The sequence below is a fragment of the Rosa rugosa genome, chromosome 4 (genome assembly GCF_958449725.1).
Source record: "Rosa rugosa chromosome 4, drRosRugo1.1, whole genome shotgun sequence".
NCBI lineage: Eukaryota > Viridiplantae > Streptophyta > Magnoliopsida > Rosales > Rosaceae > Rosa > Rosa rugosa.
Window position 1 is genome coordinate 36,309,381 of NC_084823.1, and position 24,404 is coordinate 36,333,784.

Below are 24,404 nucleotides of genomic sequence, written 5' to 3' on the forward strand. Positions count from 1 at the left end.
GCACGGTGGAGGCGAGTCGGTCTGGGCTTGCTTCACCGGTAGAGGTCGCCGGAAAAGTCGGGTCGGGTCGAACGGCTGAAGAGAGAGAACGGAGGTTTTGAAAAATTTCTGAAAATGGAAGTTTCCAAAATGAAAATAGTAAGTTTCCGAATACGGAAACCCCTATTTATAGAATTTTCCCAAACTTCAATCGCTCATAACTTTCTCATACGAACTCCGATTTTCACGTTCCACATGTCCACGAACTCGCATCGACGCGCTCTACAACTTTCATAAAAGAAGTTTTCGGAGAATCTCAACGTATCAAAAGTCAACCTTGAACCCCCCCTAAATCCACACTTTTCGAATAATTAATTGTCCGAAACAATTCCACTTCACATACGACATACGAATAAAGCATAATAACAATAATTCGTACAACTGGTCCATTATTAATTACTAAAATTAAATAACGAAAATCCAGGTCATCACAGTACTATCCTCCAACTGTCCATTATTCAGGTCTTTGAAACCGAGGCGGAACATTGTCAAATGTTGAAGCTTGATCCGATAATTGCTAGAACATTAGTTCCGCAGCGGGTTTCTTAACGTCATTAGTATGTAAAGGACCCGTGTAGTCTAACATCTGCTCCTTCTACAAAGTACCCCCAAACCAGGCAGTCCCTGATCATTCGGGCGGCCCGAGCGACGGCGAGAGGCACCAAACTGCCGACTTCAGGGCTGTGAGCGCGTCACATACTGACCACGCTATGGTGTATCAGTAGGAATGGCCGTAGTTGAAACCCTGCAACTCTCACTCAGGTGGCCAACAAGGCTACACTTGGAACATACTGATGGAAGGGCCTTATACTCTATGCCCAACATGATGTGTTCTCCATTAATACGGGTTACATAGAGCTGTTAAAGAAGCTGCTAGGATAGGTCTACATCCACAAAGGCCAACAGAGTGGTCTGCAGTTTTTGGGTCGTGCTTCAAAGGAACCCCAACACCTTTAGCAATTTCGAAAAGCTTCTGTGGCTCCCAAAATGCAAAATTCAAGTCCCAAAATCTGACCTAGACCTGTGCAAAGGTATTTCTGTACGTGGAGGGTGAAAAGCTTAGCTACCACTTTATGAAGCATAGAAGTCCTTGCTGCAAACTCACTAAACCCAAAGACCAGATGTGTTGCATGTCCTCCAAGGTATGGAACTGCAACATGAAAAAAACCCCTTCCAAGGGGAGAGACTGACCAATTGGCTAGGTTAGGCCAAAGACCCCTAAGATCCAATTCATGTGATTTTAATGGGGGGGGGGGGACTTTGATGGCAGAACAACACGACCTACCGAATTCGTTTTGCAACGATCAAGCCCCCTGAGATAGGCTGCTTCAGAAACCTAGACGGACAAAAGATCGTTCTCAAGGGAAAGAGAGGGGAGGTCATCAATGTTGAAATTTAGGGGCGCGGGGGGAGGATTGAGAAGAGAGGCAAAGGTTGGCTTCACAGGGGTAGGGGGCTGGCATGCCATGCCGCCGACGAGAAGGCCAACAGTCATTGCGTTTGATTTAAGGGTTTTAGGGTTTCTCCGTCGCTCGCCGTAAAAAATGACAGCAACATGACTTTAGGTGGTAAATCGGCATATATTATAAGAGATTTGATGCAATTTAACTAAATTAAGTTGTCAAGGGGTAAATTGACAATCATGAGAAAAATTAGGGAGTAATTTGACCAATAATTTGACCATTATGCCAGAAAGAAACACTACAAGTTTTTTTTTACATAAAACACTTAATTTTTTTTTTCAAATATTCTATGCGTTTCTAACAAAAACTGCTTTCAACATAAGCAAACATGAGCACATTTTTGTTTTTTGTGTTTTTTTTTCTTCAAATATTCTATGCCTTTGGACTGCTAAGCATAGTGTGAGACCTAAACTGGGGAGGCAAGGCAAACCATGGTCCCCTCCGCCTGCTGGATGGCTTAAGGTTAACATTGACTGATAAAAGTACTTGTCAGGGAGGCCTGGGGATAGTTGTTCATGACTCTGACAACATGGTGGTGCCTGGTGCTGTTGGTTAGTGCTCGGATGTATTGCTGCCTATTGTTGTGGAGGCTTTAGCCAGTAGGCTAGCCTGCAAACAGGTAGTAGAAAACTGTTTAGTACTAGTGATGTTTGAATCAGATTGTTTGTAGCTGGTTTAGGCTATCCAAGCTGAGGCATAGGATACGTCAGAGCTCGGCAGAATTGTTGATGACATTTCTTCATCTATTTCCTCTCTAGCTGGTTCTTTCTTCTCTCATGTTTATAGAGAATCAAATATGCTAGTTCACAAGCTAGCCAAATATGCTTTAGTTTCAGGATTGCAGATTTCTTGGAGTGGGCATGTCCTTCCTGAGCTTGGCAATTTCTTTTGTAACAACTAGTTTTATCAATGAATTATGATGTCTTCTCTTTAAAAAAAAAAAAACAACAACAACATAAGAAAACACTTCTAATAAGTTTCTTCTATTTTTTTGTATGTAGTTTTTTATGGTTCTTTTTATCCCAATGATTGTTATCATTTTTTTACAAGAAAAAATTCATGTCCAAAACGAGTTCAGATTTGTGTATCCACATTTTCTTGTATTTGTATACATTAAATTAAAAGTTGAAATTATAACAACTTAAAATTGTGCATTATTTTCAGCCATCAGATTTACTTGTCCCTCATAGTCTGTTAAAAACTATCCATTAAGTGAGCATGCCTACATGTATATAGTTTCAAGATCTTAACCATTTCATCTTTCATGTTGATCATATCTACAAAAAATATATGTACAGAAAAACCCACTTATTCATGCAATTACATTAAATAAATTAGCAATTGACCATCAAAACACCAACTTTCTCTTTCTGACGGCCTCAAATGGACGTGTCGTTGTTGTATTAACAGTTGAATTGCATAATAAATGACATTTTCAACTAAAAAAAAATCTATTAAGATGAATATAATTCAAATACCAAGAGCAGTAAAGCACTGGCAGGCTGCTGATACACTGAAATTAAATGTTGATGGTGCTTACTTGCCACAGGGAACACGAGGTGGTGTAGGTGGGGTCCTGCGTGACTCAAATGGCCAGTTCAGGGCTACCTTTTGTCAGCCGGTATGCCATGTTAGCTCTACACAGCCTACTGAGTTGTTGGCCATCAAAGCAGGGCTAGACTTGGTCCAACATATGCAGCTACAAAATATCATAATTGAAACAGATTGCCTACAAGCAGTAGCCGACATCACAAGCTCAGCTCCCATTTTGTCATCGTTGGGCAGTATACTCAATGACATTCAGTTTGCAATGTGGGGCATTCAAGGAGTCCAAATCAGTTTTGCCCCACATTCTTGTAATAGAGTAGCACATAGATTAGCTAATATTGCCTATGAGTCTGAACAAGGAGAGATGTGGTTTGATCACATGCCGAGCTGCATTCTTGACATTATGCAGCAAGATTGTAACCCTTCCTGATTTTATTAATAAAGTTCAGTACTGTTTCCTCAACAAAAAAAAAAAGTTTGACTACACAAATCTACACTAATTTGGATGTGAATTTATTTTCAGTTAAGGGTGTGCTTCAACTTTCAGGTTCCTACTAGAATGAAAAGCAATAATTGAAGTTACCTAGTGTGAGAACCTCTGCCTTCTCTCTACAAAACCCAACCGACTAGTTTTCCTTCTCCTCCCCCCTCTCTTGCCAGATCTAGATCGTTTTCTGATCTGGATCTCTGGTTTGAGAGTTGGGGGAGCGGCTTTTTCCAATTTACCGGCTTTATGTTTCTCTCTGTCCGTTTGTTTCTGTCCGTTTTCTTTCCCTCTACCGTCTTGGGTAGTTTTGCTCGGAGCTTGTCTCCGTTTCTGGCCCTGTGGGTTCCTCTTGTTCCCATTTTTCCTTTTTCCAGTTGTTTCTTTCTTCATCCTCTTCCCCTAGTAGTTCTTTCTTCTGCCATGATCGGTTACTTTGCTCCTCGGAACTTTTTAAGTGGGGTTTACTCACTATTGCACTGGGTGATGCTACAAGAGGCTGTGTACCTTTCGGTGCCTGTTTCTTTGGTCCCTTACCGGATCTCACCTAATCCTTTCATCCGGTTTATACCGGTTGTTGTTGTTCTGGCTACTTTGTTCTTGGCAGACTTGGTTCGCTGTGGTGAAGGTGATGTTTGCAAATACCTCTGGAAATCTGATGGTTGGGACATTGAATTCGATATGGGTCTTTCCTCTGCGCTTTCGATTTGGTCGGATTTGGTGGGTCGGCTACTTTGTGGTGGTGCGGCGGTCTCATCCTTCTTGTCGGCGGTTGCAGTTCGTTCTGGTTCTGTTGTTGTTTTGCTTTGTTGTTTGCTTGGGGCTTTTCGGTCCTTGTTGTTGGTTTTCTTGGGAGGTTTTGGGTCTCTCTGTAATAGCTTATTTTATTAAATAAAGCTTGCTTTGTTCAAAAAAAAAAAAAAAAAAAACTTTCAGGTTCCTAAAAAAAAAACGTAATGAAGGGAGCAAAGTCTAAAGAAGTTGACAAAATCAACCAACAGAATTAAGCCACGAGGCTGTTGGCAATCATGAATTCATAATAGGATATTATAATATGCTATCCATATATCCAACCTAACATAACACAGACATCCATTCACCCTTATTTCAAAAAAAAAAAAGACATCCATTCACCCAATAATACCTTCCAATCCAATCCCTTCAACCAGACATTTCCAAACCCGACGTTGACTAACTGCCCTCTCACTTTAATCCCAAATCAAATGTGAACGCGCCTACACAGTCCACCTCCACCATCTATATATGATGATGTCATAATTAAACACTCGACCGCCCAAGAAGACGGTCATAACCCATAAAAGGAAATTTTGAGTGTGATTTTCAGTTTTCAAACTAGGCTGAAAATAGAAATAGATATAGATGGAAGGGGAAGCAGTTAGTTAGGTGGTGGTGCCAGAGAAAAATGCCCCCCTCTTCTTTTTCTACGGCCGGTTTCAGTTTCGGTAAAAGCTTTCCTTAGCTGGACCCCCAACCTGTGCTACTGTACTGTCTTAGGTACTATCTAGCCTCACTCTCTGCCCTACGTACCCTTAATTTTGTTTTTTTTTTCATCACATTGATGATTGATAGCATTGGTATTGTAAAGAAAAATAATTAAGGTAATTTGCTTAATTTCGCTATAATCAGGTACTTTTGATCCCTCAGTATGGCCGATTATCAAAAATTATATTGTTTAATCACTTAAAAATATGTTGTGTTTTGACTTAATATATTTCGGTAACTTGACTCATTTGAGTCTAAATTTAAAAAGAATTAAAAATGAAGAAAGTAAATTTAAAATAATAATCCAAATTTGATGACTAACCATCACACAAATCCCTTTTGACTTTATTGTAATATGTTATACTTAAATGCTCAGATTCTTTTCCAATTGAAAAGGAAGATAATAAAAAGAAATTAAAGATTAGAGATTAGAAAATTATATTTTTATTTATATTATAAATTTTCATGAGTCGAGTTTTAATACACATTGAGTTTTAACAAACTCGAGCTTTCTGTTTTCAAACCCGACCCGAATGGTCGGTTTCGATCCGGATCGAGCCGGTTTCTCGGTCTCTCGGGTCAAACCGCCCAGCCCTATCGGTATAATTGGGTGTCAGTCACCCACTTATAAAATATATTTTTTTTTTTGTAGTTTTTTAATGTGTAATATTTCCTCTCCAACACTCGAATATTTAAAAAATCATAAGAACTCAAATTAAAGACTTTATGAGAGAAAAGAAAAATCATGCTTCTTGCAGTACTGTAAATTATCTCTATTATTGCGTACATGCATGATAGACTAACCTAATCGTCGTACGTGCACGATAGACTATGTTGTCGGGTATGCTTAATGCGACTTCACTTTCTTGATCTAAAAGTCAATACACGATGTATGATGGCCTAACACAATGACTTCAATTCCCACCTCATGCAACCAAGCTAACCGATTACACTGCCTCATTATTAGTATTGCATTGTCTTTCTGTTTTGCATCATTATTGTTGATTTTCATCCCAAAGGAACTGACAAGTGATAAGGACCCGGAGTGGAAGCAGCAGAGATTCTGATACCATTAGTACTTTAGTAGTAAATATCAACATGCAATTGCTACCTCATGAAATATTAGGCAGTGTCAGTTCATTGAACCTCATCTTCAGCCTTCTCCTTTTTCTTTTTCTTTTTCTATCTTCCGCTTAAATTTATGGTTGGTCGAGTACACCGAACCTTGAGAAATTGTTTCTTTCACTGTAGAACATGGTGACCGGTGTGCCTATATATTAACAATTTAACATTTTAACCGAAAGGTGCATTGTGAATTGTGAAGGGAAAAATTGTGATTAACTCTTAGAAGGCCAAAAAGCCCCATTCATCGCAATTAGTTTCTTAGCAAAGAGTCAAAAGCTTAGATTCCAATCTCCTCTAGGAAAAACAATAAAATATAAGTTATGATAATTGCCATCCATCGATATAGGTGGAAAGTGAAGTAGACTCTCCGACCGCCGGTTTGACGCACCTTGTTAATTTGTCTTTCCTTGTTGATATTTAATTAATAAAGACATCTGATATTCTTTATTAAGATTATTACAATATTTCAAATGTAACTTGAAATTTAGATTTTATATCCCCTAATGTGTCTTTCAAATTCTAAAATAAACAATGAGTGTGCGGTTGAACCACCTAGTTAGATTGAGTTTCAAATCTTTTTTCATAAATAAATAAAAATTACTCTAAATCTTTGGTCGTTCACCTGTTAATGTGCAACAATCAGGTAACTCAGGAACACTTCAGAATTTCAGAAGACAAAAAAGTATATTGCAAAACTACGATAGAATAACACATTTGGAGTAATTGCTGAATCCAAAATATTCACATGCGTCCTCGAACTGTACATATTGACTGGAATGCCCCTGACAATTCCGAATTCCCCAACCATGGCATTCCGGTCAATCCATTAAAATCAAGGACATTTTCGTGATTCAACAAAAAAAAAATAAGCAGAGGATACTTACAAAATTAAAGCAACAAAGGAAAACAAAATAGAATGCCCAAAACAAACGCCAAACAAAAACTGTGACTTTTTTTTGTTGCGTCTCTCGCATAGATCAGACCTGGAAATTAGCGTCACCGTCACGGGCCATGGCTTCCGTGACCGACGCCAGCTTCTGCAGATTCAACCTGACCACCGTATCGGCGAACAGCCGCGTTTCCTCCTCGCTATTCCCCTCCGGCACATCCACCACATACGATTCCAAAACGACCGTGCAGATCCTCCCGTCGCGCTCGAACCCATGCACGGTGGTCACCGACCGGTAATTCCTCAGCCGGTGCTCTCCCCCTGTAATACTGAACCCGGTGACGTGTCGGTCATCGTCCAGCAAGTCCAGCCTCTCCGTGCTCGTCGCCGCCGGTAGCCCCGAAATTACATTCACCTCCCTCGTGCATCCCACGCTCATTACAATCCCTTCTCTGACCGTGCAGCTCCGGATGAAGTGCTTGTACGTCTGCGGCCGGTCGAACCGCCGCACCACACTCCACACCGTCTCCAGCGGCGCGTGGACTCGCTGCGCCAGTAGGGAGGAGCAATACCCCGGGCCTACCCGGTACGTGTGGAACTCGGCCACGCAGGGCTTCAACTCCTCGAACTCGGACTGAGTCAACCCGGAGGGGACTGTGAGGTGGTGCTGCGACCTCTCCGGGTCGCGCTCGGCCGCCATGGATCCCTCTGCTGCTGCTGCTTTCTCCATTTGGTAAGAGAGAGAGAGAGAGAGACAAGGAGAGAGAGGGGGGTTTTGTGAGGCGGGGGGTGTACTTTGTTAAATGGGAAGGGCATTTTGTAGGTTGATAGGGGTAAAATGGGGAATTCAAGTGGGTTTCTATTAAAATTTGAGGGGTAAGTTTGGGAGTAAAGAAATGAATTTTTTTTTAAGCATAAATGGAAAGGTGTCAACTTGGTGATGCAGACAGGTGGCGTCTGTAGCTGACCTGGCTTAGCTGCAAGCCGCGCTCCCCTGCATGTCCCTATAATTTTATTTACATCCTTCTTATTTTTCAAATTTTGTTTACCTAGAGGTCGGCACGGCCCGATACGTTCCGATTTACCCTTGAACTGAAACTCAAAATGGATTGGTTTGGTTCGGTCCGTTCGTTTGCTTTTTGATTAGGAAGACGATTGTATTTTACTATTTGCATTGGTTCGGTTCATACGTTTCAAATAAATATACAACAATCGTCACGTATATCAACTCACTCGAGTTTGTAATTTTTCATATTATATGCGAATAAAATACATATTTACATTTTTAAAAAAAATTACTTCCTTACTTCATAACATGAATTCGTTAAATTTCTCATATTTTTGAAGTCCAATATATTATACACGATTTTTATGTTATTATTATTATTTTGGTATTTTACACATAGTATTGAAAGAATGAATATAAATTAATACTTTAAAATTAAAAATTAGTTAATTAATCAATTAAAAATATTTTGTCAAATTTTCCAACGAACTATTTGATAATACATGTTTTCACATACCATATATGTTCTATATTTTACCAACTATACGACCCACGATGCCCTAATTGGGGATGAAGGTGATGAAGAGGTCTTAACCACATTTGATATTGGGCATTTAGAAGTTCAAGAAGAAAACTAAGGGTCAATGTGCTCAAAAGCGTGAGAAACATGCATGTTTATGACGAAAACCGAATTATATTAATAATATTTTTATTTTCTTTTTTGATTCTTCGGTTTTTATCCGTTTTTTGGCCCACCTATTAATTAGAATTTAGAACAATGAGCATGGCCCTATGCGATCTGATATTTTATATTTTGGAAGTATAGAAGATGTTAGTGAAGCATAACGATTAGTGCTTTCTTTTCAAAAGTGGTTGAATGCAGTACATATTAAATCAGCCTCGCATAAGTTGGTTCAGATATGACTTACCAAAAAAGAAAATTAATTCAGATATGTACGAATAATTTTAAACTTATAAAGAAAAATCAATAACAGAAAATATATGTATATAGAATTAGCTGAGCTCAAAAGGTTTTTTGTTTTATTGTTGAGGTGAGCAAGACTTGATGGATTATTCCTTAGACTTCGGAGAGCTTAATATTGCTCGAGAGTGTTGGAGCTTGCGTGGTTTCCCCTTTCCGAAAGTAAACGTCCCCTTCATTCCACATCTAATCCAGCTATATATGCAGACCATTCCCTATGGATATACATGACTGCCAGCTAGGGTTTTGTTTGGTTAATGGAGTACGTAGAGGCTTAGAAATCGGTATGAGATTTTTTATGATCGTTCGTCGTCGTTAAAATCTGTTAATAAGCACTCTCCTGAACATGTGCTACATTCTATATGATAATGATATTTTGAAAAGGAGTGAGAATGAAAATTTATCTTTGCTTCCATTGAGTTTGTCATTTCTATCCCTTGAGAACAAGGGCAAAGTTCAATTGAGGTCGGTACGTGTGTGTGTGTGTGTGTATATATATATATATATCTTATCCAGAGCGATGTCTTAGGGTTTAGGGTCACTTTTCGGTCTCATATCCACATCTCGACCGTTCAGTTTTTAGATATTAATGTATAGATCATCTCTGCAAAATTTCAGTCAAATTGATGGTCGTTAAGACATTGATAACTGCCTTAAAGCTAGTACGGTTTAGGTTAGACAGATTTAGTTCGTCCATTGATTTAAACGAGTTAGATACCTTATAGATCATCAATTGGCTGAAATTTTGCATAGATGATCTATACATTAGCACCTAAAAACTGAACGGTCGAGATGTGGATATGAGACCAAAAAGTGACCCTAACCTCGCTCTGAAATTTCAAAGCGAGGCCTCGCTCTGGATATATATATATATATAACAAAGATGGATTATCACTTGATGACAATGCAATTCTCAAATTTGCCACGACAATCAAACTTAACTGCGTGCATGGACATATCACACATGGATCTTAATTAAATGGAGAAGAGACTACGTGTGTTCGATTTGTTACAAGTTCATATTATGTTGCATGTCTTTTAACACTTTGGCTCTCTCTTAAATAATAGTATGAGAGTTAAAGTTCTTTATAGTGCCTACAATTTCTAATCGTTGCAAGCAATTCAAGCTCGATATAAGCACGTTTGGTTTTTATTTTGTTTTACATGTTTTTGTATTGTATTATAAATGCAATCATATTCCTTCTTGTTTCGTTCATATATAAATAGTAGTGTTCACTTCATTGAGTAGTATCAATTGGCACGGTTTGTCGTTTTACTTTTTCAAGTACATGGTGAACACAAAATCTCTTGATGATTGAAATCATGAGGTCGATCAAGTCCTCTTCACTATATTACATATTAAAATGAAGGTGTCAAATTGACTTTAAAGACAATAATTATCTATGTCTCATATTATAATTATAAATACCGCATACCGATGAAAATCTATATTGTTATAGTTTTATACTCAAAGTCTCAAATTTGAATCTTCTTATAATAACACCAACTCATTTTTATAGTCGAAAATAATGATCGTATATAAATATAAAACATATAGACATAAAGAATCCAACTATGTCTTGGTAGCCAACTTTGCCCACGACTGCTTGCTCCATCCAATATTTAAATATGTTTCCACTTTTGGTTATGTGGTTCTTGTTTATTCCTTTAAATCCTCCTTGACCATGTGGAAAGTAGAAAAAAGAGGATATTGGATGGGTGCAAAACTGCAAATTGACCATGCCTCAGTTTCTTCTTTGGTGTTATTCTCTCGCCAATGAATTTTTAAATAACCCCATTATAATTGATAGCTAAGTAATCAATTAAAAACACAGGCTCGACCAATGGCTTGCAGTGAGAGATGAGTCGAGCCATTGGAGGCTAATGACCACTCATTAGTTTCATTCTATAATATAGCCAGCTTTAGCTGTATTCACCAATAATTGTCATTTCAAAACTCTGGTATCCGAATCTGGAGCACAAAATTTCATGACCCTTTTTGCGGTTTAGGTTAAGAGAAATGGAAGATCGTTCTCCAAGTTCATTTTATATATCAAAATAATTTAGAGAGTAGCCTAGAAGATTTGAGAGCACAGCTCGGCAACCATGTGTTTTATAATGCTTGTGTCTGGTGGTTTCGATGGGAAAAAACGACTTTGTTTGGTCCCGGATTATCGTTGAAATAAAACCCTAAAATCAATCATACGCTAGTAGTAGCGTATGATTGATTTTAGGGTATCTCAAGGTTTATTAATTTGGACATTTTTCTTTACAAAAATATGAGATTAGGTACATGAGATTGCCAAAGTAAAGTCTACACATACGGTGCCTAGGAAGGAAGAGTAAAAACAAAAAGCCAGAACAGTCATTTGTCTAATCTTTAGTACATTCAAAAATCATAATTTATAAATTTGATGTTTCTTATGAAAAATCAAACAAATAGGAAACCATTTAGCTATGACCTCAAATAAAAATGATCAAAAGTGTTTCTAATAGAGACATGAATGATCATCATTGTTCATATCAATTATGTGCTAAGAAAAAACACCACAATTACTTGGCCATTAAATTTCGTGGGTCTGACATTACCAACTTTGGTAAGCCCATATTTAGTCCCACATTGGAAAGGGGAAATGAGGCAAGTCCTAACCCACACTATATATACATGCATCCAGGGCCGGTCCTGACTTTTTAGAGGCCTGAGGCAAATATTCATACCAAATTAAATCCAAAAACACTAGTAGAAATAAAATAAAAAACATCTACATTGTATTCTTAAATAATTAAATTAGAAATGACATTAGTAGCAATGAAAAAACAAAAACAAAAAAAGAAAGTTGTTTAATACGAGAAGAAATCAGAAAAAGAAAAGAAGAATATGAAAAAAACCCTTTTAGTCTCGAACCTGGGTGGTTAAAAGGCCACACAACACACTTGCCACTATGCTAAAGCAGCATCACGTAGTTAAAATGGCAAAGAATTAGTTGGACTATATATATATATATATATACAGTCCGTCTCAGGTGCGGACGTCCGTACCGAGCGGACGGTACAGATTTCCTGTTTTCGACCACTTTCCGGCCACATTTTTACATCTTAACCGTTCAGTTTTTAGGTCCTAGTGTATAGATCATCTCTGCAAAATTTCAACCAATTTGGTGATCGTTAAGGCATCCAAAACTGCAATTTTCCATTATAAATACGAACGGTTCCGGTTCGACAGATTCGGTCCGTTCGTGTAAAATGCAGTTTTGGATGCCTTAACGATCACCAAATTGGCTGAAATTTTGTAGAGGTGATCTATATACTAGGACCTAAAAACTGAACGGTTAAGATGTAAAAATGTGGCCGGAAAGTGGTCGAAAACAGGAAATCCGTACCGAAAATTCGGTACGGACGTCCGCACCTGAGAAAATTCCTATATATATATATATATAAAATTTCGGAGGCCCGCCAGAGACCGGTGGCCTGAGACGGCTGCCTCAGGGCCGGCCCTGCATGCATCTCCTCTTATTTATGGTAAGCAACTATCCTTTCTCTACCCTTGCTGTGTCAATATTCTCAAAATATCTGACTCAGACATTGGAGAGTCATAGGCCAGCAACCCTGGTATATCCCTTAACCTTTGTTCATGATTAACAAGTAATAGACCTCAAAGAGTAATGTTAGGTGAACCACCTTTTTGAGTATATCACCTGCATCCCACCTTACATGGATGCTAATGTGGCAGAAAGACCAACCTATCACGTACATATATTTATTAAATGACGTTGTTGTGCCACATTAACTGCCACGTAATGTGGGATGCAGGTGATACTAAAAAAAGTGATGCACCTAGCATTTTTCAAACTCGAAAACGGTTTGCCCTCTCGGTGATTCTCAGTTCCCCCACCGGAATCCGTAGAAACAATCATGATAATCAAGTGGTCATAAGATTTCCGATGTTGACATTTGCAAGGGACGACACTTAGAGATTAAGAGTTAGAAAGGTCCATTATGTTTTAGTTCTGATCGGAAGAAGTCCCTTTAAAGGATACGTACTTAATTACTCCTATATAAAAATGGATCGAGATCCCTCCTGAAATGGGAGTACTCTAGGGACTTTGTCTAGGAGTACAAAGAGCCTTGCCGGCTTGCCCTCTTAGAATATCGGATATACGACAATACAAGAATGTAGGGTAGAAGTTCGCTCTCCTATGCGTCTCCCATGGGAATGCATGGAGACGCCAAAGTAAGTTAGATGGTTAGATCGAATATTAGATATTGATTATTATAAGCTTAATAATAATCTCATGCATGTACGTTCATATTTCAATTTAAAGGAAACTAGCTAGCTAGAGTACTTAAATTCTTTGATTTTCAACCAGATGATGAATAGGCTAAAAGAGAAAAGAAGACTAGCAGCCCAATATTTTTAGGTGTGGCCAACTAATGGGAGGGATTCTCTTCTTCTCAGTTTTGAGAGATTTTTCATCCTTATTGGCCCTAGTTGTCTTCTTCTTCCTATGTTTCTGTTGAGCAGGAGAACTTGAAGGCTTCTTATTCTGCTTTGGGTTATTCACTCTATCGGGTTGTTCCTGCAAAATAACCCAACATTAATTATTCCAAAAGCACCATTAAAATTCAATTAGAATGCGTCTAAGAGAATAATTTGATGTGACCCCGGCCCTAAAAAGCTTCATTCATGAACATTGCAGAAAATATGGACATCTACAAGCTTTCTATGTGGTATATTATATGTTGTCATCATCCACTATAGACCAAATTTATATGCACACACATTATTGCATCCAACTTAATTTGTAAACTGCCAAAAGGAAAAACCCAAACAAACTAGGAAGTTTCCAAATTCAAACCAACATAGGAGGTTGAAGCAGTAACATGTTAACTGACGTAAGGCAAAATTTTCTAAAGAAACCCTTGATAGCATGAAAATGTTCTACACTGCTATAGCTTTTATGTCTTGATATGATGAACTAGCTAGCTCGATCTAACGCACGCACCAAAAGACAATATTATCAAGTAAATTTGTCGTAGACCTTTTCTTAATGGAAGTGAATTTTTCTCCATTATCAGGTAGTAATGTGTTGATTAATTAGTTACCTGAATTTCAAGCCTAGTGGCATGGACTTGGGAGAGTCGTTTATTGTGAGCATGAAAGGGAATATTGGGAGTGAAAGTTGGGAGCGAGCAAGATGATTCGCCCTTCAATCCGTGGCTCCAGTAGGTTTCACCAGATGATGCCTGTGTAGAAGTGCTAGATGAGCTGCTTGATTCCTTCTCTAAGCACAGCTGAAATCACCACAAGTGATCGAATATGACAACAAATTATAAGCAGCAAAACAATTCTACAGTGGATCCTCAATCTGGATTGTTCATAATTAATCACCATGAACAAACCTAACGTAAGTCTGAATTAGCTTATTGGAGTCTTATATGCCTAATATTCCATCTAAATAAGATGCAATTTGGTAATTAACCATTAGTATCTTGATGATCAATAGTACTCAAATAAAAAATTAGATTCATATGTTTTCAATTTTGCAGGAAGGCAAGTATTATATATATATATTATATATAACTCATCAAAAGAGACATCATGTATGTTAATTATTAAACTCGATCTAGTGCAATTACTTTCCAAAATAAATAAATAAATCTAGTAACAAATGAGAAAGAGAACCTGAAAAAGCCTATTTTCAAGAGCTGCCACTCGATCCATGAGTGAGCCTTTGAAGTAAGTCTCCTTCAATGCCAGATCCACTGGCATGCATTGCTTCTTCTTCAGTTCTCCTCCAGTAGTACTAGAACCATTGTTACTCTCCAATTTCGCCGAATTTTGTTTTCTTTCCAAATACTTCATCTAAATCCAATTACACGTACATTCACACCCCAAATTGGTCATGAAAGAAAAAACTATAATTAGAAAAGAAAAGAGTAATAATAGTCATAATTAAGTGGTGGATGAACTTACAAGGAAATCCAGATGATCCAACCTAGAAACCAAAGACTTGGATGAACTATGATCCGATTGTGCCTTATCATTCATTTTGATTTGCTTGAAGATTTGATGAAATAATAATTATGGACCGAGTCTATTTGAGCAAATCTCTCTCTCTCTCTTTCTCTCTCTGTGAACGTTTTCTCTGAAAGTGAGAGAAGCCTTCTGCGCAAAAGCGGTTATGAATTCCCTCCTTTTTTGGTCGACGGATTGAGAACACGTCACTCGAGTTTGTTACATCACGTCGCGGAGATTGTGATAATGAAGCACGGAGCCCAGTTGAAACAGTAGGGAGTTTCTACGTGCACTAGCAAATTTTCTTTGCAATTTTTTTTTTTTGGGTGAAAATACAGAAGTACAACACGAATATTCATGAAACACTAAATAGGACAACTGGTGCCCCAATCAAATGGTGCCACTAAATGTTAATTTGTCAAAATAAACTAATAATGATTCTGTTATTTTGAATAATAATGAACTAGCTTCTGGCGTTGTTAGTTGTGATGAGCATAGTTTCCGCTCTTACCTGGGGCTAGAAGATTTCATGCCACATTGTCCCCTCAAAACTGTTTGAGAAAGTCTTCTCCAGCATCTCCAACAGTCTAAATTAACTGATATGTGAACAAAAGAGAATAGATAAATATAACTTTTGCTTTACCTATGCATGATTCACTAGCTAAATATAGGTATTCATGAACTAAAGTAACATTTAACTTAGCTATACGGCTATATCTAATATGTTGGATTTTAATTTTGCTACGAAAATAGTTATATATAGCTAAAAATCGAATTTAACTACTCTGTTAGAGATACCCAACTCTTAATTGAAATTTCAAAAAACTCCACAACTAAAATATTTTTGGAGTCCTTGGGTTAAGCTGACAAATATAAAAACTGTAACTACACTAACCATCGCGCTAGGTTCAGCACTAACCATTCTTGTCTTCTTATGTTTTAAATAAGTAGTGCTTCAACCATCAATGATAGTAGTTTATTGATGTAGTCAATAAAAAGCACAGGAGATCTTCTCTTCTCCTAAGACAAAACGGTGAAAGGTTGGGGCAATGATCCTTGGAAACATTTAATCCTTCCTGAAGCCCTTGTCACGACTTGCTTTGGGCTAATGGGTTGATCTTCCATGGTCATCTATTCCTAGCAAATGTGCTTTTCTAGGTCATGGCTCTAGGGATGTCTTTAGCTTATGAGGAACATTGGGTGCAGGTATTCTTTTTTTTCTTGGCCTGGACATCTAAGTTTATACGGTGTGTCATTGATTCAAGGCATAATAATTAAGCTTTCTAATCAAATATGAGACGATGAGATGAAATTTCCGATGCTAATCTCAGAGCAACTTCAAATTTTAAGTTTGGTCATTGACGTACTCTCAAAACATCCGGATTGTTTTAATTTGAATTTTGGAGGTCTTGTGACGATTTTACAACCTTGCATAGCAAAACTCACTAGTAAGTCCTATTTTAGTCATGCACAATATCCATTTGCTACCTGGCATAACATAAATAAAGGTTGTAGTACGTCGTGGTTGACAAAAGAGATAAAGGTTGTAGTACGTCGTTGTACAAAAGAGTCTTTGGAAGAGTTCAAGCTAATGGGTGAAATTAAATTTGATAAAGAACATTTTTTGTTTTTATTGTGAAAAGAAAATACGAGTTACGAGACATAAAACTATTTAGTTTAGTAATATAAGTAGCCACTGCAAGTGACCTAGTGGTTGAGCGTCCTAATTGGGAACTGTCATACGTGCTAGGCATTGTGCTTCAATGCACAGTTGTAGTATTTCACATAGGGATTAGTTATTGGGCTTAAAAAACCTTTGGGATACCCTGACATTGTTAAAAAAAAAAAAAGTTTAGAGATATTAATCTTTCATGTATAAGTGTGTGATTCTGAGTTTGACGTACGAATCATTAGAATTGTAACAGAAAAAAAGTTTGACTAAAATACTTTCAGGTTGAGTGTATTTAGTCCTTAGGTCTAGGAAGTCTTTTGGATACCCTGACACTGTCAACAAGAAAAAGCTAGGTGATAAGTCTTTCATATGTAAGATTGAGAATCCAAGTTTGACTTACGAATCACTAGAATTGTAACCGGAAAAAAAAAGTTTGACCAAAATACTTTCAGGTGGAGTATATTTAGGAGTTGGTTCAACTAGTTACCTCCGAACTCTCTATTTGCGTATGCCACCATTTCATTCTTGGTCCTATGATTTTAGTCAAATTGCAACTTTACTCTATATATTGAACTTAATTATTTTCATTCATCGATATGTTTTTAATGTGTGTCATCCACTAACTAATTTTTACACATTATTTGAAAAACCCAAACATGTAAAATACATTTCATGTGAAAAACAATTGCATCTCAATCCACAGGTGAGAAAAATGATGAAATTGATCGAGAGAAATGCATCCTGTTTTTCAAATCGACAAAATCCTGAAAATTGGTAAACAAATGGATCTAGTTGCAAAGCACAGAACATGGTTATCCAAACCGCAATATGAAACAAACAAAAGGGATCAAAGCGCAAATATCCCCTTATTGGCGTCCCTCCCTCACAGAGGCACATACAGACACTCCTCTAGTTTAAAAATGTACGTTCCCAAGTTCCCAACTCGATTGGAACCCAAGCCAGTCAGTTAGAGAGACAGAGAGAGTGGCTGTGATTGGCTTTTCCTTCATATCATTGTCGCCAACCACACTCACTCCTCATCTGAATCCAATCTCTCTCTCTCTCTTTCTCTTTCTGTCAGCCACACCTCTCTTCCTCTTCACTCATTGACAGAGTTGGTGAGTGTCTTGTTTTTTTATCAATCAATCCCATGTGGTTCTGAATCTCCAAAGATTCATTCCCATCTTGTCCAATATCCACTGATTCTTTTCCCCATTCATTTCCTCTCATTTTTTTTCTGTATTGGGTAATCTTACCCACCTTTTTGTTTGGCTTGTTTTTGCATTTCTGGGTTTTCATGTCATTAGTTCTTAGTGATGGATCTAATGCTTATTGGGTTCTTGCAGATTGGACCATCTTGGACTCTTGATTACTTCCAAAGACCTTTTCTTTTCAGGTGTCATCACATATTTTTCCAGTAAGATTCTTGCTTTTGCGGTTTTTCAGTTTGTTGTTGATTCTGTCAAATGCGTGTGCCTTTGGTTGTTCATTCATGTTATTGATAATCGGATTAAAGAAAAAGCGAAAAGAGTTGGTGGATTAAAGTATGTTAATGACGATACATAGATTAAAGATGTATTCTTTAGTGATGAAAAGTATACAATGATTCTGTATTCTTTGGTGTGTGTCCTAAAGAATAAATTTTGGGAAAGGTTTTAACAATATAAAGGGTAAAAGCAGAACCCTTTCGTCTCCTCTATTTCAGCAATCACTCGCTGAAAAGTAAAACAGTTCTATATCTTTGGTATTGGATTTTGTGGTGCTTGTTGTAGTTTTTGAATGCATATCTACTAGCTAGTTGTGAATGCCAGTCAAGACATGAAGTTGAGCAGTTAAGTCTTGTGCACAAAAGTATGTATGCTTCTGTCCTGCAAACAGAAATGCACACACTATGGTGCTACATGGTTTTCTGCTTGTTTGTCTTGGTCTGGTAAGAAATGATTGGAATTCAATTGTGATGGAAATCTTCAAAAAATAATCAACTGTGAGGGTGTTGTCATTTGCATTGGAAATTTATGTGCTGATTATCTTTTTCCAGTGATTCCTAATTATTTGAGAGTTATGTGATGTACAGTTTGATCTCTTAATTTGATGACTTCCTTTCGTTGAAACCTGGCTTTGGTAAGCAAGAAGATGGAAATGTGTGAAATCAATAATCATTTTATAGCTTTTGATGATCTGTTGAAACATGCATTGTTAATGGCATCAGTATGTTTATCTTCCAGGACTATTTCCCTATAACTGGCCATATGTAACTGACTTAATGGGCTATTGGCCTTATGTAACCGACTAATGGCCATTATTGAACAGTCTATTAGTTCAGGTAAACTAAAAGGGCTAGTTTGCTTGAACATGAAAAAGGAAATTGTTTAGGGGTACCACATGTTTGCCATTGCCAGGCTTATTTTACCGTAAAGCTTAAATATACACTAGCTGCCAGATAGGTTGGTAAAAAATTATAGTGTTTTAACTCCTAGGTTTAAGCTAGTGATAGGAAACTTTTTTCTTTCAGTCATTCCTTAGCAATTTGTTGATCTGTCATTCTCTGTGTTTGTTTTTCTTGTCTAACCTTCAATGAAGATTCAAGAGTTAGATTTTTAAAGGAGAGCTAATGTTCAAATTTTGAGTCCAGGCGAGTGGGGGGAGTAGGGTGCGGGGAGTCTAAAAACTAAGTATGATAAATTTGGTTTAAGGAAGATATGTTTTGGCAGCAAAGAGTCAAGTCTAAGTGGCGCCTAAGGAGGGGGTATATTTTACAGCTTGGCTTTTGTAGGAGGAAGTAAGGAACAGAAGATTTGCAAAAACTGGAAGTAGGAGGTGAAGTAATAAAGGACGCTGACTCAGTAGAACAAGATTTGATTCATTACTATGAAGCTAGAAGGTCATTGGAGTCCAATTTCAGAGCAGGATGCGGAGTTGTTAGAAAGGACATTTAATGTGGAAGAATTAAAAGGCAGGTTTTGAATGCAGTAGAGACAAATCACCGTGTCCCGAGGGCTGTTTCTAAAAGCACTAGGACAAGTTAAGTCGAGCGTTGAAAAGGTTCCGGAAGAACTTTACAGCGTTGAGTCTTTAATACATGAACAAAAGAAACTTGCTTAATTTCAAAAGAAGGCAGACTAGCTAAGGATTGAGAATCATAGGCCTATCAGCCTGGTGATTAGATAGTATAAGGTAGAAGTGAAAGTGTTGGCTTCAAGATTAAAAGATGTACTTGGAGGCACTATCTCAAATGCACAAGGAGCTTTGTTAGAGGAGGTCAGATTGATGTAGTTTTAAGGCCAATGAAGTGGTGGAGGTGTTGAGGAATACTTAAAAAAAAAATGAAAAAGGATGTGGCTGACATGGAGAAGGTGGCTTGGGCTGTTTATATTCTGCTTGGAAGGCCAAGAGTAAAGTGTGGTGCTTCAGAGGAGTGAGATGGCGTGACTCTCTATCACCTTTTCTTTTCACTTTGACTGTTGATGTGTTGAGCAGATTACTAGAGAAGGCAAAGGAGATGAAGCTCTCGAAGGTTTGGTATTGGGAAGGGAGACAGTTGAGGTTTGCATATGATACTATATTTCCATGTCCTGATGCGAGCAAAGCTGTTTTGTTCTTCTGTCAGTCTTAGATAGTTTTTGTGGGAATGTGGTTTGTCTGGTCTGGAATTAATAAAGCAAGATGCTCTTTGTGGGAATTTATTCGGAAGATGGTAAGTGAAATGGTTGGTTAACCTATTTGGATGCACTGTTGGGCTTGCCCTCTGAACACTGGAGTCTTCCACTTGGGGGGTAACTCTAGACCACTGACCTACTGGGACTCAGTTATAGACTTATAATGAAGTTATGAAGACTTTGTCTTTGTTTAGAATTGGAAAGGGGTGGATTTAAGGATGATGATGAGGAGCTTTCTGTGGAAAAATATTGGTGAATGTAGCAAAGATCATTTATGTAGATGGGAAGGGGAGGCCTGGGAGTCAGTAAGGGAATTGGCAAAGTTTGGCTATGCTGGGTAAGTGGCTACCAAGGTTGCCCTCTGGAAAGCGAGTCTTTCTGGAAATTTTGATCAAAAGTAAATATGTATTAATGATGGATGCAATTGTGGTGGCAAGAGGTTCTAGTCAGAGTTTATGGAAGGACATTTCGCATGGACTTGATAACATACAGGTTGCAGTCAGGTTGCAGTGGGCAAGGCAGATGAGTAAGGTTCTGGGAGGACATATGGCTGGGGGGTAATTCTCTGAAGTGTTCGCATATCCTACGCCTTTAACGTATTTAGGTATCACAACTCAACAATAGCTACATTTGTTGATCCTCGCATAACCTTCGAGTTAGGATTTTGGTCTTAGAAGGAATTTAATTGAGGCAGAGGTGGTTATACTCTTGCATGCTAACACTACTGGAAGGTGCTCATGTTCCCCTTTTAGGAATGTCTCTCAAAGGCAGAGATTAGAATTTCACCGGTGTATTTCTTGTAAATCTTTTAGCAAGTTCTTGGAAGACCTTTTCTATTTCTCCAGCTTTTGATCAGATCTGGAAAGCAAAAGTTCCTCCCAAGGTTATTATTCTTGCTTGGGCTGTAGCATTGGTAAGGTGAATACCAGTGGTAAGGTAAAAACTGGGTTTATCTCCTAATTGGTGCATCATGTGTAAGGTAGGGGAGGATGTGGATCATATCCTTCTTCCATGTCCAAGTGCACTAAGGTTGTCTCTATGGTGTGCTTTTTTCTGTGGGGGAAGACAAAATTTATGGGCAAGCTTGGTGCTTGCTGTTATTTGAGTCATTTGGCTGTAAGATATCAGAGAATTTTTGAAAACAAGGTTGAGCTGGTGAAGAGGATATATGGGACAGAGTAAGTTTTGGACACTCCTTTGGGCATCTGTCACTTCCGAGGAGTTCGGGGTCTTCTCTTTCTCGGCTATTATTGTGGACCACAAGGCTGCACCACACTAATGTCTAGGAATTAATTATTTAATGCTCTTGTAGGTTTGCTTATTTTCTTAGCTTTGGTTTCTCTCTCTCTCTCTTAGCTCTCTTTGTTGTGTGAAGTCTCAAGTTTCCCTACTGTTTCTCTTGTGTTGATTTCTTGTCCACTGCTGTTTTTGTTTTTGTTTTTCTTTTCTGTTGCTTTCAAGTGAAAAAAAAAAATGGAAAAGAGAGAAACCTTTACAACTTCCATCCAATCTAATTGATAAGCATGAGATCATTCATTTCACAAATAAGACATATAGATATAATTCCGTGACTGCTGATAGTGATTCGAAGGAGAAGCTATATGTTTTCAGAAACTTGGGTGAGTATTGAGTAATTCATTTTCTTTCTTTTCCTCATATAATTCAGTTGTCACCTTCCAGAAAGTTCGAAATTATAATTAAATGATGGGAAATCTTATTGTAATGGAGAGGAGTTTCTGGTTGGTCTGCTTTTCTGATTATTATGTAGTGTTAAAATGGATCTTATCATTCATCACAGTGGAAATAAAGATGTATTCATTGGATGCAATGCTAGCATGGTTTGGTGAAATTGCTTTTAATTCATGTGATGAGTTGTTTGAAGATTAAGTTTACCTTTCAGGAGTTTCTTTAATTAGAAAAAGTAATAAGAAAACTAACTTTTCCTAGTTCTCTAGCAGAAATTTGTATCTAGCACTTTCAAACACACTATTTGCATAAGGTTATCTTTACAAAATGTTGTCTTTACCAGGCTATTTTAGATGTTCGCTAACACGAAATTTCCATGATTATAGATCGACAAATGTTTACTTCTATCCAAGGTCCTTATATATTGAATTCATTTTCCCAGGAGCAAGTATGTTGACTTATTAATTTGATCTGCAGATGGCGGATGTAGCCAAAGATCTAGCGTCTGGGACTGTTGGTGGGGTAGCGCAGTTAGTAGTCGGGCATCCATTTGATACCATCAAGGTTAAACTCCAAAGCCAGCCTGCTCCAGTCCCTGGACAACCTCCTAAGTTCTCAGGTGCTATGGATGCTGTCAGGCAGACATTAGCTGCTGAAGGCCCAAGGGGTCTCTACAAAGGCATGGGAGCTCCACTTGCCACTGTTGCAGTCTTCAATGCTGTCCTCTTCACAGTGAGAGGGCAAATGGAGACTCTTTTGAGATCTGAACCTGGTGTGCCCCTTACAGTTGGCCAACAGATTGTTGCTGGGGCTGGGGCTGGAGTAGCCGTGTCCTTCCTAGCATGCCCCACTGAGTTGATCAAGTGCAGGTCAGTGTTATGGCTCTTTTCTTATAAAAAATGAAAAATTATGGCCCGATCTTGATTTGTAAGTTAAAAGTCTCCTACTCGTGCCAATATTCCCTTTCGCAATATACTCCACTCTGAAAAGGTGCTAGGGACAATTTAAAGTAAACGATATTCCTCGAAAATTTTAGTTGATAACTAACCTACCTTAATCATTCCTTTCCTTCCTCTTTTGGATTTCCAATAACTAAACTGATTCATTCTTTTCATTCACAGCATGCATAATTTTATATCCATATCTGTTTGTCATTTCAATAAGGAAACGAAAAAAGCCTCTTATATATCAGCTGTTTGGGTTTTCTATGGTAGAACAGATTGCAAGCGCAGAGTGCAATGGGGGATACTGGTGCTGTTGCTGTTGCAGTGAAGTATGGAGGGCCAATGGATGTGGCAAAGCAAGTACTTAGATCAGAAGGGGGTGCAAGGGGTCTCTTCAAGGGCTTGGTTCCCACAATGGCACGTGAAATACCTGGAAATGCTGCAATGTTTGGGGTCTATGAAGCAATCAAGCAGTTTCTTGCTGGAGGTCAGGATACTTCTGGGCTGGGAAGAGGCTCTTTAATGGCGGCTGGAGGTTTGGCTGGAGCAGCCTTCTGGGGCGCTGTGTACCCTACTGATGTTGTCAAGAGTGTAATTCAGGTAGATGATTACAAAAATCCCAAATTTTCTGGTTCAATTGATGCATTTAGAAAGATCCTGGCCTCAGAAGGAGCCGCAGGCCTCTATAAGGGATTTGGACCAGCTATGTCAAGAAGTGTTCCAGCTAATGCAGCATGTTTCTTGGCATATGAGGTCACAAGGTCAAGTTTGGGATGACAAATTACTTCGGTACTAGTTGGATGTGGATTACTGTGAAATTTAACAATTCTCTTTATTTTCTCGTGCAGAAGCCATTTTTCTGTACATTGAATTTATGATTTGGTACTAGGGTCCTCCATACTTTGTAATAACGTATAGTTATCTTGCCAAAAAAAAAAAAAAAAAAAATTTCTTTTTCCCATCATATGGTTCAAATTTGAGTACTAGTTATACCTTCCTCTTTTTGTTTTTTGGAAGGCAAACAACTGAATAAGAAGAGTGGCACTGAAGAGCTAAATTGATGAAGGAGAGAACATGTTGGTAGTTGATTGCAGTACAACACCAAAAGCAATATGGGCATACAAAAGCCACTGTATTTTACAAATCTATCTTCCCTTTTTATTATCCGATATCGACTAGTTGAAATTGATACGTCCATTTTTCCCACCTCACGAACAACTTTCAGCGACTCTAATGACTCCCTGCTTTCGAAGTCCCTTTCATGATTTCGTCCAAAAGGGTATTTTGGAGTCTGTTGGAGAGAGCAAGAAGAAGCCATTTGTGATTCTATTATCATACTTGAACCAACCTTCATTTATGGATTTGCTGAGTCAAGCTGAAGAAGAATTTGG

The 24,404-nt window shown here is 38.1% G+C and overlaps 3 protein-coding genes across 5 annotated transcripts; 1 reads left to right on the forward strand and 2 right to left on the reverse strand.

Annotated features, from left to right (window-relative positions):
* Positions 1-6,863: 6,863 nt before the first annotated feature.
* On the reverse strand, positions 6,864-7,849 carry LOC133743902 (abscisic acid receptor PYR1). The gene has a single exon (XM_062171971.1). The coding sequence runs from the start codon at positions 7,779-7,781 to the stop codon at positions 7,140-7,142; it is 642 nt and encodes a 213-aa protein (XP_062027955.1). The 5' UTR covers positions 7,782-7,849; the 3' UTR covers positions 6,864-7,139.
* A 5,444-nt stretch (positions 7,850-13,293) lies between these two features.
* Positions 13,294-15,253, reverse strand: LOC133707239 (uncharacterized). The gene is made up of 4 exons (XM_062132794.1): positions 15,014-15,253; positions 14,723-14,902; positions 14,143-14,331; positions 13,294-13,616 (listed from the first exon to the last, which is right to left on the reverse strand). Exons 1-4 carry the CDS (start codon positions 15,086-15,088, stop codon positions 13,437-13,439), a joined length of 624 nt encoding a protein of 207 aa, XP_061988778.1. The 5' UTR covers positions 15,089-15,253; the 3' UTR covers positions 13,294-13,436.
* Positions 15,254-17,634: 2,381 nt separating this feature from the next.
* Positions 17,635-23,934, forward strand: LOC133743478 (mitochondrial carnitine/acylcarnitine carrier-like protein). Of its 3 annotated transcripts, none has more exons than XM_062171430.1 (4): positions 17,635-17,845; positions 18,074-18,123; positions 22,547-22,938; positions 23,289-23,934. In XM_062171430.1, the coding sequence occupies exons 3-4, from the start codon at positions 22,547-22,549 to the stop codon at positions 23,788-23,790; spliced, it is 894 nt and encodes a 297-aa protein (XP_062027414.1). In that variant the 5' UTR covers positions 17,635-17,845; positions 18,074-18,123; the 3' UTR covers positions 23,791-23,934. The 3 variants fall into 3 exon arrangements, with proteins under 3 accessions (XP_062027414.1, XP_062027412.1, XP_062027413.1); XM_062171428.1 differs by having other exon boundaries at positions 17,637-17,845; positions 18,074-18,144; XM_062171429.1 differs by lacking the exon at positions 17,635-17,845 and adding an exon at positions 17,861-17,973 and having other exon boundaries at positions 18,074-18,144.
* Positions 23,935-24,404: the final 470 nt, after the last annotated feature.

What these genes read in the sequence shown, in the direction of transcription:
- LOC133743902 (XM_062171971.1), bottom strand. Translation starts at nt 7,781, where the DNA reads ATGGAGAAAGCAGCAGCAGCAGAGGGATCCATGGCGGCCGAGCGCGAC.
- LOC133707239 (XM_062132794.1), bottom strand. Translation starts at nt 15,088, where the DNA reads ATGAATGATAAGGCACAATCGGATCATAGTTCATCCAAGTCTTTGGTT. An exon ending in TGGATCATCTGGATTTCCTT is followed by an intron (nt 14,903 to 15,013) that starts GTAAGTTCATCC and finishes AATTGGATTTAG; the next exon opens with ATGAAGTATTTGGAAAGAAA. An exon ending in CCACTAGGCTTGAAATTCAG is followed by an intron (nt 13,617 to 14,142) that starts GTAACTAATTAA and finishes GTTATTTTGCAG; the next exon opens with GAACAACCCGATAGAGTGAA.
- LOC133743478 (XM_062171430.1), top strand. Translation starts at nt 22,547, where the DNA reads ATGGCGGATGTAGCCAAAGATCTAGCGTCTGGGACTGTTGGTGGGGTA. An exon ending in ACTGAGTTGATCAAGTGCAG is followed by an intron (nt 22,939 to 23,288) that starts GTCAGTGTTATG and finishes ATGGTAGAACAG; the next exon opens with ATTGCAAGCGCAGAGTGCAA.